Source organism: Tauraco erythrolophus, chromosome 2, assembly GCF_009769465.1.
Source record: "Tauraco erythrolophus isolate bTauEry1 chromosome 2, bTauEry1.pri, whole genome shotgun sequence".
In the NCBI taxonomy this organism is placed as follows: Eukaryota; Metazoa; Chordata; class Aves; order Musophagiformes; family Musophagidae; genus Tauraco; species Tauraco erythrolophus.
Window position 1 is genome coordinate 120,290,104 of NC_141466.1, and position 21,331 is coordinate 120,311,434.

The 21,331-nt window shown below is 48.0% G+C and overlaps 1 protein-coding gene across 1 annotated transcript; it reads right to left on the minus strand.

Moving 5' to 3' along the window:
* Window positions 1–2,095: 2,095 nt before the first annotated feature.
* Window positions 2,096–16,524, minus strand: ARHGEF33 (Rho guanine nucleotide exchange factor 33). The gene is made up of 12 exons (XM_086626437.1): window positions 16,405–16,524; window positions 14,699–14,820; window positions 13,669–13,754; window positions 12,271–12,330; window positions 10,854–11,069; window positions 10,084–10,213; window positions 8,619–8,751; window positions 7,707–7,790; window positions 6,248–6,331; window positions 5,296–5,444; window positions 4,261–4,446; window positions 2,096–2,594 (listed from the first exon to the last, which is right to left on the minus strand). Exons 1-12 carry the CDS (start codon window positions 16,522–16,524, stop codon window positions 2,096–2,098), a joined length of 1,869 nt encoding a protein of 622 aa, XP_086482563.1.
* Window positions 16,525–21,331: the final 4,807 nt, after the last annotated feature.

A 21,331-nucleotide genomic window follows, 5' to 3' on the forward strand; every position in this document is an offset into this window, starting at 1 on the left:
GAAGGAGCTCCGGAAACCCCCCTTGGGCTCGTGCCGTGGGTTGTGGTCGCTGAAGGATGTTTGCTCATTGTCATCCTTCTGGCAGAACCTGGTGTTGTCTTCTGCATGGAGCTCCTAAAAGGGAAAAAACAATTTAACCAGCATTTGCAACCTCACATCCTTGTCCCCTTTTCTCTCTCTCTCTCTCCTCTCTCTCTCTCTCTTTCTCTGTCTCTGTGTGCTAGGAGGGACCTGGTGGGTGAGGAGGTGCTGGCGAGGCTGGGAGACCGACAGCAGGTTACTAGGACCTCGGCACCACTGGTACCTCTCCGCAGAGAGCTTGTTGCTGGTTGCTGAGGCAGTGGCAGAGGAGTGGAGGGATAAGCATGGTTAGAGGGAACTAGAGCCTTCTTACTAAGTTTTTTGTTCAGGATGAGCTTACTAGCCCTTTTGCCAATAAGAGGGCAAGCCAGTATGGGGAGTTGAAGGAACTTCCCACCCTCTCCTTGCTCATGAGCTCTCTTTACCCTAGGGCAGGGAGGCTTCAGGCTTCTTGAGCAGATACAGTGTGAAAGACTCTTCTGTTGGGTCTGCTGCTGCCTGGTTTTATATCTGTGGGGCAGAAGGCTTCAGTAGCACACACACCTCGTGGCAAATGTGTCACTAAAAGATCTTTCCCCTTCAGGAGAATGCTGAGTTCCTCTTGGCAAGGGTCTGGACAAGTCCCTTTTCTCCAGTTCTGCCCACCACTGCTACAGTGGTCTCCTTTGCTCTGTGGGGGAGAATGTGTCCTGCAGTTCTGGACTAGTGCCACATCTGCACCCTGCTGTGGGCCATAGCTCTGTGTAGGTGAGTGCCAAAGAGCTTACAGGCTCCTTTTCTGAGCTGTGTCCTCATGGTTCTTCTCCCTCTGCCTCCTCTGCTCAGGCCATCTACCACCATCCTTCACTCACTAGGCTTGTTTGTTTCTTTTCTTTTGAGGTTTCCTTGCTGCTTTTCAGTCAGCCTGTTGGAACCTTCCTATCATCATCTGTATTTACAGCCTCATCTGCATCTTGCTTCATTTTAACAGGAGGATGTTTCTCCAGGCAGCACCGAGAGAACTAGCTAAGCACCTCACAGCACCCTCGACCTTTTCCCCAGGAAGTATGAAGAGCATCTTCCCACTTGACTGTGACAGCGCAGAGCTGGCTCTGAACAGGCACTGCAGACTACAGAAACAACGTTCCTGCAAGACCTGGTGTCCCTGAAGGGCTGGAGTGCTGCCTGCCATGCCAGTTTTCACACGGACTTTAGCATGGCTCTACGATCCATGCAACAAACATGGGTGAAACAAAACCCATGGACCAGATCCTTACTGGTGTAAATGGGCCAAGTTCAGCCAAGTCATGCTGGTTTACACCCGCCGAGGATCGGATACTAAATCCATTGGTTTGCTTAACCCAGCATGCCTCACAGCGGGTGGAGAGGCACCTTTTTAATTGGGTGCCACCCTATAGCGCAAATTTTGAACAGCTTTATGCACACTTAGTGACCCCGACCAAATAAAACATTTACTTGTGGGGGAAGCTCAGTGACAGCTGGAGACACACAAGAGGCTAGCTTGTGTCGAGGGTGTTCCAGCTGTCACTCAGCCAGCTGTGTGCCTTAAGCCTCTGCTTGTCCCTGGGGAAGATGTGTGTGAAACGGAGCTGTCTTGTCCCTCCCTTGGGCATGGACATGCAGATGAGGACTTTCAGTGTGAGGACTTGGAAGCTATTGTGGCATGTTCTGCTCTAACTGTATCTCAGATCTTTTTCTGCTGCTGCTTCTGCACCACCATGTGCCTTTTTTTTTTTTCTCCTCCTATTAAGCCTCCTTACTTCCAAAAAGCTCTGTTTTTCACCCGCTCCTCTCTGTGGGGGGAAGTAGCTCCTTTGGGAGCTTCGAGATGAAGCTGAGATCATATGAGGCTGGACATTCCTCTCCTGCTTCTGCTGCAGCCGGCTCCCACTGCTGCTCCGGGTGCTGTAGAGTCTGGTGCTCATGCCCTCAGCGCTCCTCGGCAGCTCCTTCAGAGACCTGCTCAGCTGCTTGCCTTTGCTGTGAAACATCTCACGCTTGTAAGTGCTGCTGCTTACGGGAGTGCAGCTCTTAGGCAATGCTGTAAGGCATGATCTGTCCTCTCTGGTTCTGATGTGAAGTTAACAGGCCTAAGGAAGCAAATGTCTAAGCTGGACTCAGAAGAAGCCGGGGAGCAATTCTCAAAGAGAGCGAGGTTTTGGAAGGCATCATCTTCATAGGGACCTGGCAGGGTGAAAACTTCTCCAGGGTAGTCAAACTCTTCGTAGCTTGGCGCAAAGTTTCTCGCGTCCTGCAGCAGCTCCACAGAGGTCCTGATGGCTCTCTCAGTGTTTCCCACTGCATCAGCCGGTGGTGCTTCATACTCCATTTCAGGGATGGATTGTAAGGGGGCTGTCAGAGCCTTGAGTTCCTGCTCTGTGAGCTGAGAGGATGCAAGGATGTTCTCTGGCCTTTCGTGTTTTCTACTTTCCATTTCCCAGTCAGGGGGCTTTACAGCCTGGATGTTCTCCATCACAGTTGGCTGAGGTTTCTTCATCTGGGGCATCAAATGCCTTAAAAATAAGAAACAAAACAAACAAAAAAAAGGAAGTAGACTATTAAAGGATGACTGAGACACAGTGTGACGCCTCCCCCCTCACTCCCCCAGCCTCATTCTCTTGCTTTTAAGGCCAAAAGGTATTCTCATATCTTGGAGAACAGTAACAGTGCTGCCACTAATGGAAATTGCCTGGCCAGGCTAGCAAGAGCAAGCTTGCAGGGCTAGAATTGCTTGTCCGGTAGCTTTGACTGACTTTTGTACCCTACATCATTGAATAAATAGAAATTGAAATGAGAAGCCAACTGCTCCATCTCTCTCCTGTTCATCTGCATTTTGGATTTTACTTTCCTTCTGTTTTTGTAGTGTAGGGGCCGCATCTTACTTTCCTGGGGTCAGATTGTGTCTTTTCAGGTGGACAAGGTTTCTCTCTTGGGTAGAGTGACTGTGTCCCCAGAAGCATGTAATGAGTACTTGGAGGACTCCTACCCTCCATGTGTTCCAAGTAGGTCAGCAGAGAGTACTGCATTGCATGAGGTATTAGGTGCAGGGTGTGGACATGCATGGCTGTTAACAAACACTAGTTAGGAAAGTCCCACTGCCATCTTCTGGGAACATAATGAATGGAGAGGGGGAATGTGCAAGATGTGCAGAGCTTTGCATCGGGGGCAAGGTAACCCCATTCATCAGACATGGCTGGGAGATTTGGATTGAGCAGAAGCCTTGGTATGAACTTGGGGTAAAGATGAGCTGACAGCAGGCGCAGACAAGGCAAACCCTGACCTGAGCTGTACTAGGAGCTGCTTGGCCAGCCACGCCTGGAGAGTTGTTTTCTCTCCTTCTGTTCAGTGCTGATGAGGTCCCACCTGGACTCATGTTGGGTTCTCAGTTCAGGATGAATGTGGGGAAACTGGGGAGGTGCCAGCTAAGGCTACTAAGACTGGGGCCTGGAGCATCATGTCTGCAAGAAGAGGGAAATGGGCTTGAATAGTCTGGTGAGGAGGAGGCTAGGGATTGATCTAGTAACACTACCACTTGAGAGGGACTCAGAATGATGAAGCCAAACTCTTCTTGTTAGTGTCAAATGACTAAATGAAGCACAAGAGCCACAAATAGCTGACACAAGAGAAAAGGCTAGTCTAGTGTGCTTCTCTGATCATCATCTCAGTTGGCACCTATCAGTAGGCTAGAAATGGCCAAAGATTTCCGGGTGCTACCAGTAGCCCTGACTTTCTTGAATTAGTCTTGTGTGTTTTTGAACCCATTTGTACTTGCATCTTGTGATAGTGAGTCCTGTCGTTCAATGACATGCTATGTGGAAAAGTATTTTTTTGCTAGTCTGAGACCTTGCTCGTGTTTTCTAGTTCTTGCAATGTTTACAGTGAATAATGTGGAATGTTACTATGCACACCACTGGCAAGCATACACAAATACACGTCCTCCCTGGTACACTAAGGCAGCTAGCACGAGCATTCACAGTCCTGAGCAGAGCTCTGAAATGTTTCCTGCTTGTAAGCCACGTGGTAGTGGATAGTAGGAAGGAGCCAGCCCTTCATCTTCTATGCATACACAGGGAGTAGTCTTGGAAATTACTGTAACTGCCTAGTGTCACTGGTGTAGTATGGGCAAGGAGAGAAATTTCAGCCTACTTCAAAAGCCTTGTACCAGGACAATAGGCTTACGGGGTTGTCGTGCCAGAGGAAGGTGCTGGTGGGAATGACTGTATTGTCTCTTCAGAGTGGATCCCGCTGTCCCGGACAGATGTCGCACTGGGTGTTGGAGAAACCTCTTGGCTCGTACACTGAGAGGTGAGACCTTTGTACAGCTTCACCAGGGATGACCTGAGGGAGGAGAAATCCATCGTCGTGCTAAGAAATAAGGCAGGGAATGAGCACGAGCATGTAGAATCACAGATAACAGGGCTGGGAGGCCTTAATATTCCCATTCACCTCTTCCCGCCCCAAGGAGGGACCTGTTCCAACTAGTCTGTCACAGTCAGGAGGGCATCCTGCTTTCTGTCCTATTCTTAATGCCTCTCCTGATAGTCCCTTCCCAGCAGTCTGCTCCAGCCCTTTCCCACCCTCCATATTTGGAAGCTTCCCTTGAAGTTTGATCTTGTCCTGCTCCCCCAGTGAATCATCATAAGGGGCAAATGCAACCAGATTTCGATTTTAGTAAAAAGTCTTGATTTCAAGGAACTCTTCTGAAACACAACTTGAGAATCTACGTTCAGGGTCATTTTTATCACAAGTCATCTCAGATTGTGGAAGGCTTTTGTTTCCTCAACGCCACTCCCCTGGTAAAATAAGATAACACTATTCTTTCTCAGTCTTAGCCTATGAGGGCTTCAGGCAACAGTCTTGGCATTCACCCAAAGCAGCTAAATACCCATGTATTCTCCTGCTGGGGAGTGACTTTGCCATCAGCTTAAGGAATCAAATGTTCCCATAAAACATGTGACTGCTATGTTTAGAAGGATTGAACTGATTTTTCTTTCACTCCAGGTTAGACAGAAGGGCCCACCACAAATCTGACCTCAGTCTGGGGGACAAATGCCAATAGTGGGCCTTCTCCAGCGTTCATATGCAAAGGGCTTTGTTTTATTTCAACAGAGCAATGTGCCTGCTGATAGTGCCTGGACCTAAACCCTGTTTCCAAACTTCCTCCACACCTCCCTTTCCCTGGTGACAGAGAGAATGAGATGATGTTGTGCTTACTTCTTCAGCTTTTTCCTCTTCTGTATAAGCAGGTCTTCATTGCATTGGAAGAGGAGGCTATAGTGTGAGATGAAAACCCGGAGGCGCTGCACGCACACCAGCAGCAGGTAATAGTCAGGATGCTCTTGCTCCGTGAACTTCAGGACATTCTGGGGCACAGAGGAGAGCAGGCTGTTTGGAAGGTGTCCTAACCCTTTCTGGGGAAAAGGTACTATTGGGACCATGGATTAGTGCTCTGGTGTGCCAATGGCACTGCCCTGTGGGAGCACAGTGGGAGCTCTACTAAGCAGCACCAGTTTCTGCAGGACTTGGATGGGGCCTGCCTTCTACTACTCCAGTGCAAACACACAAGTAAGTAATCACTGTTAAACGTAACCATGGAATGTGTGAGTGATGCACTGGTGGAGTTTAGCATTAGGCAAATAAACCGATCTCTTGTTTTTATAAGGCTTTCTGTGTCATTTGCCTTGTCTGAAATGTTTTAGTACAACTCAGATAAACTTCCTGTGAAGTGGAACTCTCTTTATCACAAGCCCTGTTGTTGGGCCCTAGGAGCCTCTAGCCGTCAGTCTCTCAGCTAACAGGCATGTGGACCACTCCACAGAGGCCAGCTCTGTAACAGAAGTTAGGGCAGAGCTCGCAGTAGGTGCACCCCATCTCTGGCCTCCTGTTCTCCCAGAGGAGCAGGCAACAGAGCTTTCTATTTCCCAGGGCACAAAAGTTGGCTCTGTCAAGCCAAATGGAGAAACTGTCAAATAGAAGGAAGCTTCAAGTGAAAATTATTAAAATTCAGCTATTCTCAGCTGGCTTTCCCTTCCAAAGGTTTTTCTCAGAGAGCCCACTGGTTTAGCCAGAAGCCCTGTACCTGTACAGGCCTGAATACCAGCTCTGAGTTAAAATTCATATGTTGTAAGAAGAGTGCAACAGGACAGTTTCCATCCTGGGGCCCTACCTGTAGGTGAATAAGGTATTCAGGGATTCGCTGGACTATATGAAAGAACAGAATGTAGAGATCAGACTTGATTTCTTCTTCTACCTGAAATAGAGAAAGCAACTTCAGAGTGTCTCCCACCCATAAAACATGGAATCATAGAATGGTTAGGGTTGGAAGGGACCTCAAAGATCATCTAGTTCCAACCCGCCTGCCATGGGTAGGGACACCTTCCACTACACCAGGTTGCTCAATGCCTCATCCAACCTGGCCTTGAACACTTCCAGGGATGGGGCATCTACAGCTTCTCTGGTCAACCTGTTCCAGTGCCTCACACCCTCAGAGTGAGAAATTTCTTCCTTATATCTAATCTAAATCTGCCCTCTTTCAGTTTAAAGCCATTACCCCTTGTCTCATCAGTATACATCCTTGTAAAAAGTCCCTCTCCAGCTTTCCTGTAGGCCCCCTTTAAGTACTGAAAGGCTGCAATAAGATCACCCCAGAGCTTTCTCTTCTCCAAGCTGAACAGCCCCAAGTCTCTCTGCCTGTCTTCATAGGAGAGGTGTTCCAGCCCTCGGATCATCTTTGTGGCCTCCTCTGGACTCACTCCAACAGCTCCATGTCCTTCTTGTGTTGGGACTCCAGAGCTGAATACAGTAAATGGTTCTGGGGTTTAATGAGTAGTTATGCTGTAAGTAGTTACAACAGTCCACAGGAGCACGCCAGTCAAGTGGCAGTTGTGCATGACAATACACCAGTCTTCATCTGGGTTCTGGAAGGGATATTTGCAACTCCTTCCCCCAGGCATACTAGTCCTAAGGATGAAACTCCTTAGGTTGGGGATTATCTATAAGGGACATTCAGCTTAATTAAGTAGGGGTGTATGTTTAAAGTGCATTAGCTACATTTCATTGAAATCCAGGATAGACGTTATTGTTCAGAGTAAGTTCTTAGTTTAGGCCCAAATAAATTGAGCAAAATGAGATTGACTTCTAAATTAAGATGTCTTGGAAGTGAGCTAGTGTAGTTAGTTGTTGCACTTTAAAACTACTTTTATATTTAACTTTCCTAGTTTAAAACCAAAAATCAAGGATGTGAGACGAAATACCTGAGGCTGTTTCTCTCTAAAACACTTACAGCCTCACTCTTGGTCTCTCTGTTTGGATAAGTCTTCCCTTTTCCAGGAGACACCGTTTGCCTGGGACAGGTCTGGATAGCATGTGCACAGGCAAGCTTTCTGGGAGGTTTGATCTGAGACATTATTTCATGTCACAGCAGAAATGCAGCTTTGGTTACACACAGTAATGAACACGTTAAAGCTGCTTTTTGTAGGTGCATGTCAACCACCACAACATTTGAGAAACTGGCATTGGGTAACAGAACAAGTGGATCAGCAGAACCTGTTTGGGCAGGCATAACAGGAAGAGGTACAGGCTTGCATGTTGCTATTACATGTCTGTGCAGCAGGCAGGAAGTTTACCTCCTTCAGGATCACCACATGGATCAGAGAGATGCATTCTGGCAGGTCCCGCAGGTAAGCAACATAGTAGTCCAAAAAATTATTCTTGCAAAAGGAAAAAAGAAAAGAATAAAGAAACTTAAGAGAGAATTTTGGTCATAGAGCCAGCCAGAACGAGAAACTGTTGATTCCCCACCATCACTTCTGGGAGGTCATTAAGTGCAGCAGAGCTGCTAACTGTGTGAAGCTTTCAAGGCTTGGAACTTCTCAAGAAAGGCTGTTCAATAAAATGTGTTCTGCTATTGAGCACAGTGTATAAAGCTTTATAGCAGATGGGAGGGGTAGAGAAGCTAGGGAGGAAGAAGCTTTTCTTATTTAAGACTCCCTAAAATTTATAAAGCATCAGATGACTTTTTCACATCCTTCGAGGAGAGGTCCCACTACTCTCCAGGGGTTGGGCAGACCTTCACCCTGGGAAGGAGGTGCTGTCTGTCTTAGGGCTACAAACCATATAGGATAAGGGGCCTGCTCACCTGCTTGTCATAACTCTGAGCAAAGTGTGTTGGGGAAGGGGAGCACAAGAAACATGCTTTTTTCACACTCTCACTGTGAAGACGGATATCCAAGCTGTCAAGGCTCATGTGTGGCTCCTGCAACCGAGTCTAGGTCTCTTGCATTTATTGCAGGGCTGTGCTATGTGGCTGCATGCCCATACGTGGGTCTGGCATCTGTGCTTCCTGACCAGCCAAGTGCTACAACAAAGGGGCTACCACATGCCAGGACTCTGCTTAAAGGAGGCTGGCTGAAAGGCCTTTCCCTAGCCACAGCTGTGCAGCACAGCCCCTCTGCTGCCAGGTATCTCAGCCCACCTGTGGGCCATCAGCACAACATCATGAATCAGAGCAGAAGAGTCTGGAGAGGTCTGTAACATACCTCATCATTTGTTAACTTCAAGAAGATGTCCCCTAGGATCCCTTGTCGTGGCCAGCTCAGGACTCGCTCCTGTAGAGCGTGAAGTAAATCGACATGCTGCTGGACCAGGTACCGCAAAGAGTTGGGGAAGAAACTGAAAGGAGATTGTATCAGACTGGTCACACAGAGCAGAAGCTCAGCCCTAAGCGTGTACTGCTGAAGCGTGCGTTCATGAGTGGTCAGCACAGGCTTGCTTCAAACAGAGATATTATTAACAACTTTTGTTGGAGTCTTGGCTGCATCAGGATGCCCTGTTCTGGCTGCTATGTACGTGCAGGTACCCTCTCCTTAGACTATTATCACAGTGTTTTGAAGGGTTCTTAGGCTGACTTTCCAGTGCGTTGTATAGCTGACCAGAATTTACAGAACTAAAAAGCCCAAGGCAATGCTGCTGTGGCTAGTGAAGCAGGACCGTGGTCCTGAGCCATCCCATAGTAGAGTGCTTGGAGGAGAGCTCCCTAGCTTTGTATGGTGTCTCGTTTGTCAGGCCCATTAACAAGCCAGCCCTTTGATGCAGAGCTGGTCAAAATGTGCTACTGCCTTTCTGTCATTTCATGCTGATTTCATCCAGAATCAGAATGAAGATGTCAAATTTTATTAGGTATTTTGGCAGATGCAAAGTTCCCAGGGAGAAAGAGTGAAAAAAAAACTCACTTTGGACTATCATGCTTCAGTTTGAACTCTGTGTGTCATGTAAATGCTTAAAATGAGTCCACATCAACCAATGTATCACATCACACAGTGGACCTCTGTCAAATGACTCCTTGGATGTCAGACTCCTAGGGACAGTGGAAAGAGCCAAAAAAGAGAGAGCAAGCGAGGACTGCGTTCCCCAAATGTGCTTAGGGGCTGGAAACTCCTAGGCCAAAGACAAGTGAAAGGGGAGAGCTGTAGGAGCGACCCCGTCCTGGGAACTAAGCTGCGATAGGAGATGTCCTTTGCAAAGAGCTGGGTTTAACTGCTAAGCTGGGTCAGTTGCCCTTGTCTTGTGTCTGTGTGTAAATACATGTATATGTCTGTATGTATTGATACCTGATGGATGGCAGCCACTAGTCAGGGGCTTATGGCCACAGTGTCTTCTAGAGCTGGAGCTGTGGACTGGGAGAAGCAGGCAGTGAACACACAAAGCTTTGTTCTCACCCAGGCAAGACACATGCGAAAAGAAGACTGATGAGACTCAGAAGGAGACTGAGATGTAGTAGTAGTGAAACAGTTTGGGATGCAAGGTGGACGGGATGCAAGGAGAGGCAGGAAAGTCTTTAATCACTGCAAAAACCTTCCAGTGCCTTCAATTTTCAACTGGAAATAAGCTCTACGTGTTCAAAGATCTCTATATGGATTAAAGAAAAGTGGGAGAGAGGATGATGCAGAAAGAATATTGACTGAAGAAAACTCCCCGAAAGAGAGAGCACACTAAACCAAATACCTTCTCTCTTTGGTGCTCCTTTTCACATCTGGCCCTTGCAACGTGGCCTTGATCTTCAGGATTAGGGAAAGGTTGATGACATATTTTCTTTCTGACTCCAGCAGCTCCAAAGCGATGTTCTGCCTTTTGGCTTCCAGAAGATAATAGTTACGTTTAAAAATAAGGAAATACTGATCTCAAGGACAGCCTCATGTTAGACTGGTGATCTGACGTTAAATCATGAAAGGAGAAACTGTCCAAAAGTGACACCCATGTCTTGTCTTTGTGTGTCTACTTTCCCCAAAATATAAAATTCTAGCCTGATGCTACAGCATGCCCCAGACATGACCAAAGCCACTGTTGGCTAAGAAAACACCAAAGCAAATGTGTTTTCCCCTGTGAATACCACTTTTTTTTCCCCTAAGAATAACAAAATAAGCAATCAAGGGCAAAACAACTCACACCAGGGATTCACATCTGGTTTCCTGCAGAACGAGAAGTTGTACTTTTCACCCGCTTAAGCAACTACACTGTCACAATCCCATCAGTACGCTGAACCTGCCAGGTCTTGGAAAGGAGAATGAGTGTACTGGGTGCACGGCGATGCTGTCAGTGCCACAAACCAGCAATATAAAGGCCAGAGGTCTTGGAGACTGAGGCCCACAGACATTCCTCCTAGGAGAAACTGGTTTGTGTGTCTCCCTCTGTAAAAGCTGATTACTGACCAGCTCACATCAGATGTGAATGCAGCTTTGAGCCTCTTTAGCCCAATTTTTCCACTCTGTCCTTACCAGCCAAAGATGGTTCACATATAATGTTGTCTGCTGAGCTGTATCTGCTTTGGCCCATGTCTTTCCCTCTCTCCGGTTGTTCTTTGGAAATGTATTCATCTCCCCACTCCTTGGTGTCCTTGGGCTGCTTCCACACTGTTGAGGGCAGATGCACTTTTGCCTGCCCCTCTGTTGTCAAGGAAGGCTTGAGGCTGTCATCCGTCTCTATGGTTGCTCCTGCAATGACAAACAGCTGTCTGGACCTTGACATCTCAGTTGAGAGGTTATGCTACAGCTCACAGCTAACCTGCATCATCATCCATTGAAGTACTGGGGGGAGAGTTTGAAGCATTCTCTGCGCTTCACAAGGGCTGTAGCCTTGTAGTGTTCATTTACAAACAGAAGTGCAGTTCGTGAGCACTTTGGCAGAACAAGGTTTGCACTCTTCCAGCACTTATTTTCAGGCCAAATAAGGTCCAAAATTAGACACGTATTAGAAAAGAAAAAACATATTCCAAGTATGGTTGCGCTTCAGGGTTTTGGGACACCTCAGGACTTAGTAATATGACACTTACTGCTTACAGGTATTGTAGAAACCGGAAGTATTATTATAATTTGGATTTAAATGCCATTCTCAATGGATGTAAACTCTTGTGGCTCTTAATTTTTGTTAGTGTGATGTGATTATACAGTAGCAGCAGGACTGATACTCTGAGGCATTACAGAGAAGGTACGGGAGGGTGCAGGTGCATTAAAGCCATTGGGCTGGAATTGCTTAAACACAAATACTTTGAATTGGGTCACAATGATCCATTTCCATAACTTTTGTTCTCTCTTTTTTTCAAGTGGATTCAAGCAAAAGAGCTATCCAGAACAGTGAGTGCTTCCAGTGGACAGTGCAAACATCTAATGGTTGTTCTTATGTCCTTTTGCTGGCCAGGATCCTTAGTCTCCCCTTACTATACTCTTCTCTTACTTTTGACTGATTTTTATTTTTGCCAGAAAAGCTCCTCTGTTACAATTCAGACATGTCCACAAGCAATCTGGAAGCTGATGGGCAAATCAACAGCTCACTAGTTCTACTGGTGTGTAGTCACTTCAAAGACCATGTATTCCGAAGTGGCAAAATAGCACTCTCATTATACTTTGCCAAATAAGTAAGCCTCAATTCTTATTTTTTGCAAAGGCACTTAGAACCTGCGAAAGCTGCAGCAGAAAGGCTTTCCTTGCCAAATATCAATCCTTTGCATTGTCAGGTATTTGGCACTTCAATTTTGCCCTCATATCTCAACTGCAGGTATGAAAACTGAGCTACATGGCAAAGTGAAGGACGTTCCTGTGAAATGTGTTCCCTGAAAGCATTTTTTCAGTGCAGTAGATGAAGCACTCTAATTGAATCATTGTCCTACTGATTTTTGACAGTTTAATATCTTCCTACCTGGACCTGCTATGACTTTTACACTTCCTTCTCCAATTGGCATGATCCTGGTGTCAGACACTGTTGAAGAACAAAAGGAAACTTTACAAGAGAAACTCTACAGCTGTAGAGCAGGCTTCCTCCTGCCAAGCCCCGTCAGTATGGTTAGATCCTCCAGTCTTTCACATTTTTGCTATGGAAACACCCATTAGATCCTCTACTAAGAAGGATCTTTACTGCTGTGGCTCTTGTTGCGGTCTTTGTTTTAGCAGCACCTGCAGGCGGACTAATGTGGAGGTCCCTGTTGTGCTTGGTGCTGTATGACTGCAGAGAAACAGGAGAAGTCATGGCTTGTCCTTGCTCAGTTGGTGCCTGTTGGGTAGAAGGCACTCAGCAGGCAGAACAAGAGGATGGAAGACTGACACAGAGACATGGCTGCCAGTTTGAGTGGAAAGGAGCTTATTGAAGAGTGAAGGCGTGAGATGACTGGAAAGAAAGAGGCAGTGGGAGAGGTGGGTAAGATACGTGGACATGCAAGAGAGATGTGAGAGACAGGGCTAACATACCACCTCAGAGCAGGGCAGAGGTGGGCCATGAGTGGCCAGATTCTGAGCAGAACAAAGTAGAAAACAGCGCATGATTTTCATCCAATCTCTGCCTTTGACATTTTAAATGTATATGTTTTAGTGTCTTCCTATCTGAACAGCAAGACAGTGATAGACCAGTTAGACTCCCGAAGTTAATTACAGGAAAAAGGATTCTGGTCCATCACCTTTTCTTTGATTCCACACTTCTCAAGTGTTTCTCACACAGCTGACTGTTTTCCTGGTCCAAGTTTAACCCTAACACATGGCTAGCAGCTCGCATAGCTGACAAGGGGCAGCGATTGTCCTGGCAGTGTGTATATGGAAGGAGCAGTGACACCAGTGTATGTACCAGCTCCATGTCAAAAACCAACCACTGTTATGGGCCCTGATGGCATCAGGTGTTCTCTGTCAGCACAATCCCTGTGGTCCCCCTCCTGTGCGCTGCTCCCTTACATGGAAACAAATCCACAGGTCGTAGTATTTTTATCAGGTCTCCTACATGGCTCTGTGCCACTAGCATTACAGGGAAGAAGATCTAGCCTGCTTCCCTTTCCTTGGAGGAGGCGAGCAATATTTTTGGAACAGTGCTCACAGAAGAGCAACTTCTGAACTCCAGGCCAGAACCAGGGTTTCTATCCTGAGACACTGTGCCGAGGTGCGTGCACAGACCCAGGGCAGTGTGGGGAGCGTCCCTGTTTTTGTGCCGCTGGTGCCTGAGGAAAACTTGGTGTCCTGTCACCCAAGTGACCTTTTTTCTGGATTTTTTCATGAGGAAGGCACTGCATTTGCCTAGTCTATTCCTACCTTTTCATAAGTCTAGTCTATTTCCTACCTTTTTCATAAGTCACGTTGTGTAAGAGACTTGTAAAATCTTCATTGATCAGCACAGGTTCTGGGAGGTTAATGGATCGAAATGGGCTGCCCGGAGAGGCGTAGGCACTGTCTGTGACCCATGATCATCCTTCTGGCTCTTCTGTACAAATATGGAGAATGGACAGTTAGAAAATATGAAATCCTACACTACAGTTGTGGCAGAGACCGGTGTATGTACAAGCGCACTCAGAAACAGGACAACTCCAGCAAAGACCAGAAAAAGGAGTTGGCTTTGGTGGAGTTTGCTTTGATTCTGTTCATGAATAGTGTTCTGAAAATAACTTCCACTGGCTATAGGAAAAGGTTATTTCAGCTCTGTTCTTGCAGAGCATATTTCATCTAATTAAATGGCTTAATTTGCTAAGGGGCTAGCCTAGATTTGTGAAGTGTTTGCATCAAGGGAGCTGTTCACCCATCATCAAACTCTGTTTTCAGAAGGGGGCTAATCAGGGCCAAGGTGGATGATCTGTCTGCTTCATCACAGCAGTAGTGTGGCCCAACGTGTGCAAACATGCCCCAGCATGACCCTGCTCAGAGAAGAAAAGGCTGGTGACAGGAAAGCAGAGCATGACTGCACCATCAGGAGCCCGCTCAGTCCTGCGTGCTGGGAAGGGCAAACTGCAGTGTGAGTGGAGGTGGCTTAGCAATAGCTTATAATGGTGAAGCCTCCTGACTTTCAACAGTATTCCCCGCCCCAACATGTCTCTAGCAGATCTGTGTGTTTCACCAGGCCTCAGTTTCCCTAAGAGCTGCTGGGCCTATTTTGCTGTTGAATCCCAATGAGGTGTTGGCATTTTTCTGCTGTGTTTGCTCTGTGGGGTATGTGTCTAAAGCTGGGGGTGAACTGAAGGCTGGACCATCCAGTAATAATTAGGGTTGATACACATGTCTAGCCAGGAAAAGGTGAAGAAATTAAGCTATGAGGAAATTAACAAAACAGGCATCACTGCTAATTAGCACTTCCGTAGCCCTGGAGTTCAGGCTCTTACTTAGCTTTCACTTTCCGTGATTCCCGTCGCTTCTCTTGCTGCAGCTGCTCAATTTTCTGCTGCATTTCCTCCTGCTTGGCACTAATTTCTTCAATCATTGACTTTGCATCGCTGAGCTCCTCCTGAGAAACAGGCAAAAGCATGGCATTCTCAGGATGCCCATCAGCCTTACATGCCACAGCTCTGAATGCAGTAGAGATGGTGTGCACTAGAGATGCTTCAGGGTGCTGCAGAGAGTGGCCGTGTGATTAGACACTCTTCCTTTGCAAGTCCCACATGTGCAATACATGCCACACACAACGTGGCAATCCTTAATTCATCTACAGGCAACTCACCCAAGCCACCGTGGTGTCACATGGCTAAGGCACTGGTGGGAGATGGAGACATAGGGCTTCATCCGTCGCAGTTGAAAGCACTGGGAGGACTCCTGCCTTTAATGGCATTTGGAGGTGGGCCTGAGGAAGCATGTTTCCCTCTGCAGTTCTCCAGCATGTATGTTCACATGTTGCACTTGGTTAGATTCCCAATGTGATCACTCAGGTGGATAAGCTTTACCAGTCAGGCCTTGGAGCTGCCTTTTTAGCCTGGTTTCCTAGGAAATGAGGCCATCTGTAACCTCTGTCAGCACATCCTCTCTCAATTTCAATTAAGACTTACTCAGATGTAGAGCTCTCACGCATGAAGTTCCTGCAGGTTTCATCAATATGAGTGTGGGATGAAGGAGAGACTCAAAAGTCCCTTGTAAATTGAAGGAGAGGGTTTTATTTTCCCCAAGCAAGGCTTCACTGAGAGCTCAACGTTTGGGCAGCTCAACATGAGCATGAGGCAGAGCAGCCTTTGCCCCTCCTGTGGCTTGGCATAATTCCTTGTGTCTGGATTTTAACCCCCTTTTTTCCCCAATAACAATGTCCTGGATAATCCTGCGTCTGGTTACTTTGGGACCTCTGCCATGTGCCCTTACACTTCTTGTTGTCTCCTTGCTCATCTGGGACCACAGGCCTCCTTTTGCTGCTGTCTCTCCTGTCACAGAGTCAGTAACGGGCTTTTCTAGTAGCAGCCCTCTTCAACTTCACAGGGTATTATTGACTCAGCAAAAACCTCAGGCTAAAATTTACCGGTAAAAACAATAAAACCGTTCCTCTGCCTGTCTCCTCACAAGCAGTCATCGAGTTTCTGCATGGAGACACTGGCTGGTGTAAAGCGTACATCAAGCCTTCTTGCTAGGCTCTCTCTCCAGTCCTTTGCCTTTAACCTCTTGGCCAGATCAACCAGCGCTTCCTTCCAGCCATGTGGGAATGCAACTTCAAAAGGTTTTAAAGGTTTTGTGTTAATTCCCTGCTCCCCAGTGGCTTTGATTCCTGCAGGAATATGCAGGAGACCTGACCCCGGGAGAGGTATGGCACAGCAGGCAGCCAAATGCCTGTTGCATGTGCAGCCCAGAGCAAGGGGTGCATGTGCCCAGGGTAGCTGGCAGCGTTGCCTTGGGGCCCATCAAGAAGGCTAAACAGGCCAGGGCACGGTTACGTTTGGGTTGGAGTAGTCAGAGGAGACACAAAGCCAAAGGAAGTGCACCAGATACATCTGAACTATCACCAGCTTATTTTCTTTGCAAGCAGGAAGGATTAATGGGAGCAGGAGAATGCCTGCCCCATGTCACTCAAGCTAATGTGGAAGTTATGCGGCACCCCCACAGGTCATACTCCTACCTTGAACGTGTTGAGGGAATTCTTCATCTCGGCCACTTTCTCTTCCATGGCACAGCGGCAGCTCTTGACCTTCTCCTCCAGGGCATACTCGCCATGCTGGATTCGTGATAGCTCCTGCATCGCTTCTGTGAAACCCGCCTTCAACTCAGAGGCTAATGCCTGCAACTAGAGGAACCACAAACACGGTGGGTTCAGTCCCTACTCCCAGACACAGGTGACTGTGTCCCTGAAGGTCACCCACGGTTCAGAGTGGTATGAAGGCTGGGTGTACCCCATCCTGTAAGGTGCTGTCCTCTTTCCTCCTCCTCCTGTCATGGCTGGAAGACATGGGGGGAGGTTCAGCCCCTGCTGCAGCCTCAGTACAGGGTAGGAGCTGTTTTGTCTTGGGCAGTCAATGTGCCACTTTTTAAACTCAGAGTTTTCCAGGCTTCTTGCAGTTTGCAGCCTGTCAGTCTGTAGAAGGAGAGGACAGCCTGAAACATGCCAAGAAGGTTTGCAAGAACAGCAGCCAGATTATCAATCCTCAAAGCAGCCCGAGCAATGAAGACCTTGTCTTGTTTTGAGTTATCCTCCTCCCCCACATGCTCATGAGGCTGATGCTCTCCCAGATAGGTCTAATACCTCCTCGCTCTCCAAGGGCTGTGGAGAAGCTCTGTCCTTGGTTGACAGGCCCTTTCCAGCTAAGGACGCAGCTCTTATCTGGTGATGGGGAGGGAGTGGGAGATTTTCCCCTGGCATACAGTGACACTGGTGCGCGCTTTTCCTGTTTTGTGTCCCTGGAGGCCCTGGTGCTGCTGGAAGAGCTCACAACTAGACTGTGGCAGATGGCTGACGGCCGGGTGAAGTAGGAGGCAGACGGGGATGAACCAGGCTGGCACAGCGAGCAGATAGGGTGGATGGGCAGCGAGGGCAGGCGGGTGGCTCGGGAGGGCAGAGCAGGGACACGCTCTGCAGGGCGGTGCGGGCTGTGCTGTGGGCTCTGCCCCGCTGCAGTCAGCCCAGCACTCAGACCCCATGGGCTGCAGGCCGTGGGCGCTGCCCCGCTGCGGTCAGCAGGGTGCCCGCTCTGCCTGCGCGCAGCACAGGGCGAGGTCGCGGCCCAAGGCACTTCGGTACCAGTTGTTTTTACCTTTACAACAGAAATTCGGCCTAACATCTGGTTATAAACTGAATCCAAAACTGGAGCACTGGTGGTAAGAGGACAGCCACCCCGGGGAACTCAGGCGCTTGAGTCCTGTAAATGGAGCAGAGATGGCTTCCGATACCTTGGGGCAATGGCATGCACCATCCTCCTCTGATCAAGACTGCGGCGTCTTTACAGAGGACGTCTGCCTGACATCCCCACTCCTACCCAGGTGCTCACCCAGCAGTCCTCAGTCTGGTCTGGCCAGACACGTGTTCCCAGAGATGCCTGGGTAGGAGGAGTGGGACTGACAGAGCCAGGACAGGGCCAAGGGGAGCGGGAGGCTGAGGACATCTTCCTTGGGCGGTCAACCACGAGTGCCCAAGCCATCTGGAGCTCCAGACCCCTTGGTTCAACCCCTTTACCCACCCTTCCTGGCCACAATGGTCACCTTCCTGTGACACTCCTGTGTCACGGAATTGTCACCATGGGACCTATGAGTGTAGCCTGAAGGGTTAGAGGGGCTGCTGGAGCCATGGCTGCCAGGGGAGGCAATGAGGCCTACTGCGTTCCGGCACCTTAGCCTAGAGGAGTGAGCCAGATGGTCTTAGCATCATCAGACATCCTAACGTACATGCCTGAAGAAGGGGGGGAGATATAAAGTACTGCAACTGTGTAAAACGTTAATATTTCCATCCCTGCTCACAGATGCTTGCCACACGTCCACACTGAAGCTGAGGCAAGAGTCTCCCTGCTAGCCTGCATTAGGACTAGGAATTGTGCACTTTCCTCCAAGTGAAAGGGGTGATTTGTCAGAATCTCTCCTTTCCAACTAAATACGCTATTCTATTCTGTCCTGTGCTATCCTAAGCTGTCCGTTTTAGAGATCTGCTTCAGGATAGAGATGTCAAAGCCTCAAGTCTTGCTAGCAGTGGAGCAGTCCAGAAGCTGGCCCTGGAGATAACTCTGGAAGAATTAAGTCCAAAATTAAATGTTTCTGCCCACAAGCCTGGCCGTATCCTCCTTGGATGCTTCCGAAAGGGGGTAGACCAGACAGATTCTTTGTGAAAGATACAGAGATAGGAGTCATTGCTGATCTAGAGGTTTCAGAGTCAAAAACTGCTAGGCAGCAGTAAAAGTCAGCAAAAAGGGACCACTGCAGAGGCTTTGGTGCCTATGTGCATTGAAACACCCTGTGAAAGCAGAATTCAAGCAGCCAAAAGAAAAATTAGGACTAGAGGCTGGACTAAAATATCCTCTGCATCTAAGAGCAGACAGTCACTTGTTATTTTGGGGTTCTCTGTTGGCCAGTCCCTGCTTTTGCAGTCACAGTGCTATCTTGGTTTCTTTGTGTATCCTTCCTAATGCTCCAGATCCCAGCCTGGGTCTGTCCTGCCCAGCACATCCTTCCTCACCCCATGCAGTTTGCAGTGGCTATTTCAGATACTGAAATGCATCTTACACTCGCATTTCCCTTTGCTGCCACTTGATGGATGAAGCAGCTAGCAACACCGACTGGCCACATCCACCAGGGCTTGTATGGCTAGACATGAAGTGCTGAAACCCTGGAACTGCCTCCTCTGCTCTGCCCTTCGTGCTCAGAGTGTAGAAAGGAAACACAAACAGCCTGGTGCACTGGATGCAAGTTGAGCCAAAATTGAGTGGAGTGGTGCAGGAGCACACATTACTTTGAACTCCTGCCAAGCATAGTGTAGTGCTTGAGCTGTGGATTTTAGTTTGGGCTCATTTCTAAAAACAAGCTGTATAGAACCATCCTTGAAATCCCATGGTCTCTTACAGCAAATGGAAGCCGTTAAGGCATCAGCTCATGCTTATGTCCTTGCCCGAGTGATTATGCCTACAGGACTGGAGAGACATTTCACAGGTTTGTGAACCCCTGGAAGTCAAGCCAGTTCAGTGTTTCTAAAGTGTAACACATACCAAAATAGACAGATTTATACTGCCATGGAAACTTGGGAACAGTTTAACTGTAATGTGTTTTCCTGGCTCACCTATTCATGGAAATAATACAGTTGAAGAAGAACACACCTTAACAACTTAAGCTGAACTACCTAATGTCTGGAGGATAACTGAATCTCCATGGTCACAGGGAAACCTTAGAACTTGTCCAAGAACTGTTCAAAAAAAAGCATTTACGCATCTAAATATTTAGTACAAGATACTCATTTCAGCCCCCACCTGCCTTTAAAGTGTGACCCTCTAACCTGACAAAGCAATGCAGTGAGGGATCCAGTTCCATGCATCTGTAGCAGATGATGTCTTTCTTGGGGGTCATGACTCCCATTTTAACTGCTACTCTTATGTTTTTCAGCTCTGTGGAAGAACCACGCAGTAAAATCTTCCGCAAGACCAAGTAACTGCACTGTGCTCTGTTGCTGCCCATAGGGAAATGAAGGATTCTCCTCCCCTCTTTGCGTGACTCTGATATAGGACACTGAGAAGCAGTCACTTGTGATTCTCACTTGTCCTCCAGCTCAATGGAAATATGAACTCTTGTCAAAGTCCACCTGGAGAAGGGAGCAAGCAGTTCCCAACGTGAAGGGGGGAATCGTGATCATGTAGAGGAAGTAATGGTGGCTAGAGGGGAGGAGAAGGGTGAAATCATCGAAAGACATACAAAGAGCATTCTCAGCCTGGGTTTTGATTACTTTGCAGGAGTGGAGCTATTTTTGTATATATTATATATATAATGGCTGCGAAATCTCCTTTACTTAGCCTCTACTCTTGTCTCACCTGCTGTACTGGCCCCAAAGGTGGACGAGACTGATGCTGCTTCCAGGACCAGAGGCAGTAAAACTGAAGAGCCTCCTCATTTTCCCTTGGCGGATGCCAGCAATTTTAGCTGTTTGTGAAAGATACTGACTGTCCCTGCAGCCTAAAGCTTGTTCAGATTTGTGGCAGCCTAGGGAAGATGGTCATGGCCAGAAGACGAGGATGACTTACAGAGGAGGGGCTGGGATGGAAAGCAGAGGGTAGAGCCTTAGTGATCTGGGTTTACTGCCCTGGCTGCCACTGAGAGGATGAGCAGTGTGCCCAGGTGGCCAAAAAGGCCAATGGGATACTGGCATGTATCTAGAAGTGTAACCAGCAGGAATAGGGAAGTGATCCTGCCCACTGTACTCGGCACTGGTGAGGCCGCACCTGGAATATTGTGTCCAGTTTGGGCCCCTCACTTTAAGAGAGATATTGAGCTCCTGGAGCGAGTTCCAAAGAAGGGGCGACTAAACTGGTCAGGGGCTGGAAAATAAAACTTATGAGGAGCGGCTGAGGGAGTTGGGGCTGTTTAGCCTGGAGAAGAGGAGGCTGAGGGAGACCTGATTACAGCCTACAAATACTTGAGAAGGGATGGTGGGGAGGTGGGGGAAGGGCTCTTTACATTAGTGTTGGGTGATAGAACAAGAGGAAATGGGTATAAGCTTAGTCAGGGGAGATTCAGGTTGGATGTTAGAAAGTATTTCTTCTCTGAAAGGGTTGTCAGCCACTGGATAGGCTGCCCAGGGAGGTGGTTGAGTCCCCATCCCTGAATGTGTTTAAGAAAAGGGTGATGAACTACTTAGGATATGGTTTAATGGGGATTAGGGACAGTTGGACTGGATGATCTCTAAGGTCTTTTCCAACCTAGAAATCTATGAAATCTATGAAATCTATGAACCCTTGCTTCCATGACTAGCTGTATCCCCACGTATCTCCCCCAGCACTAGCTAGGCTGTCCAGGGCTCTGTGTCTCCAAAGGGATGGCTATTTGCATCTGCCACCTTTGGCAGCTGCCTAGGGTTTTTACAG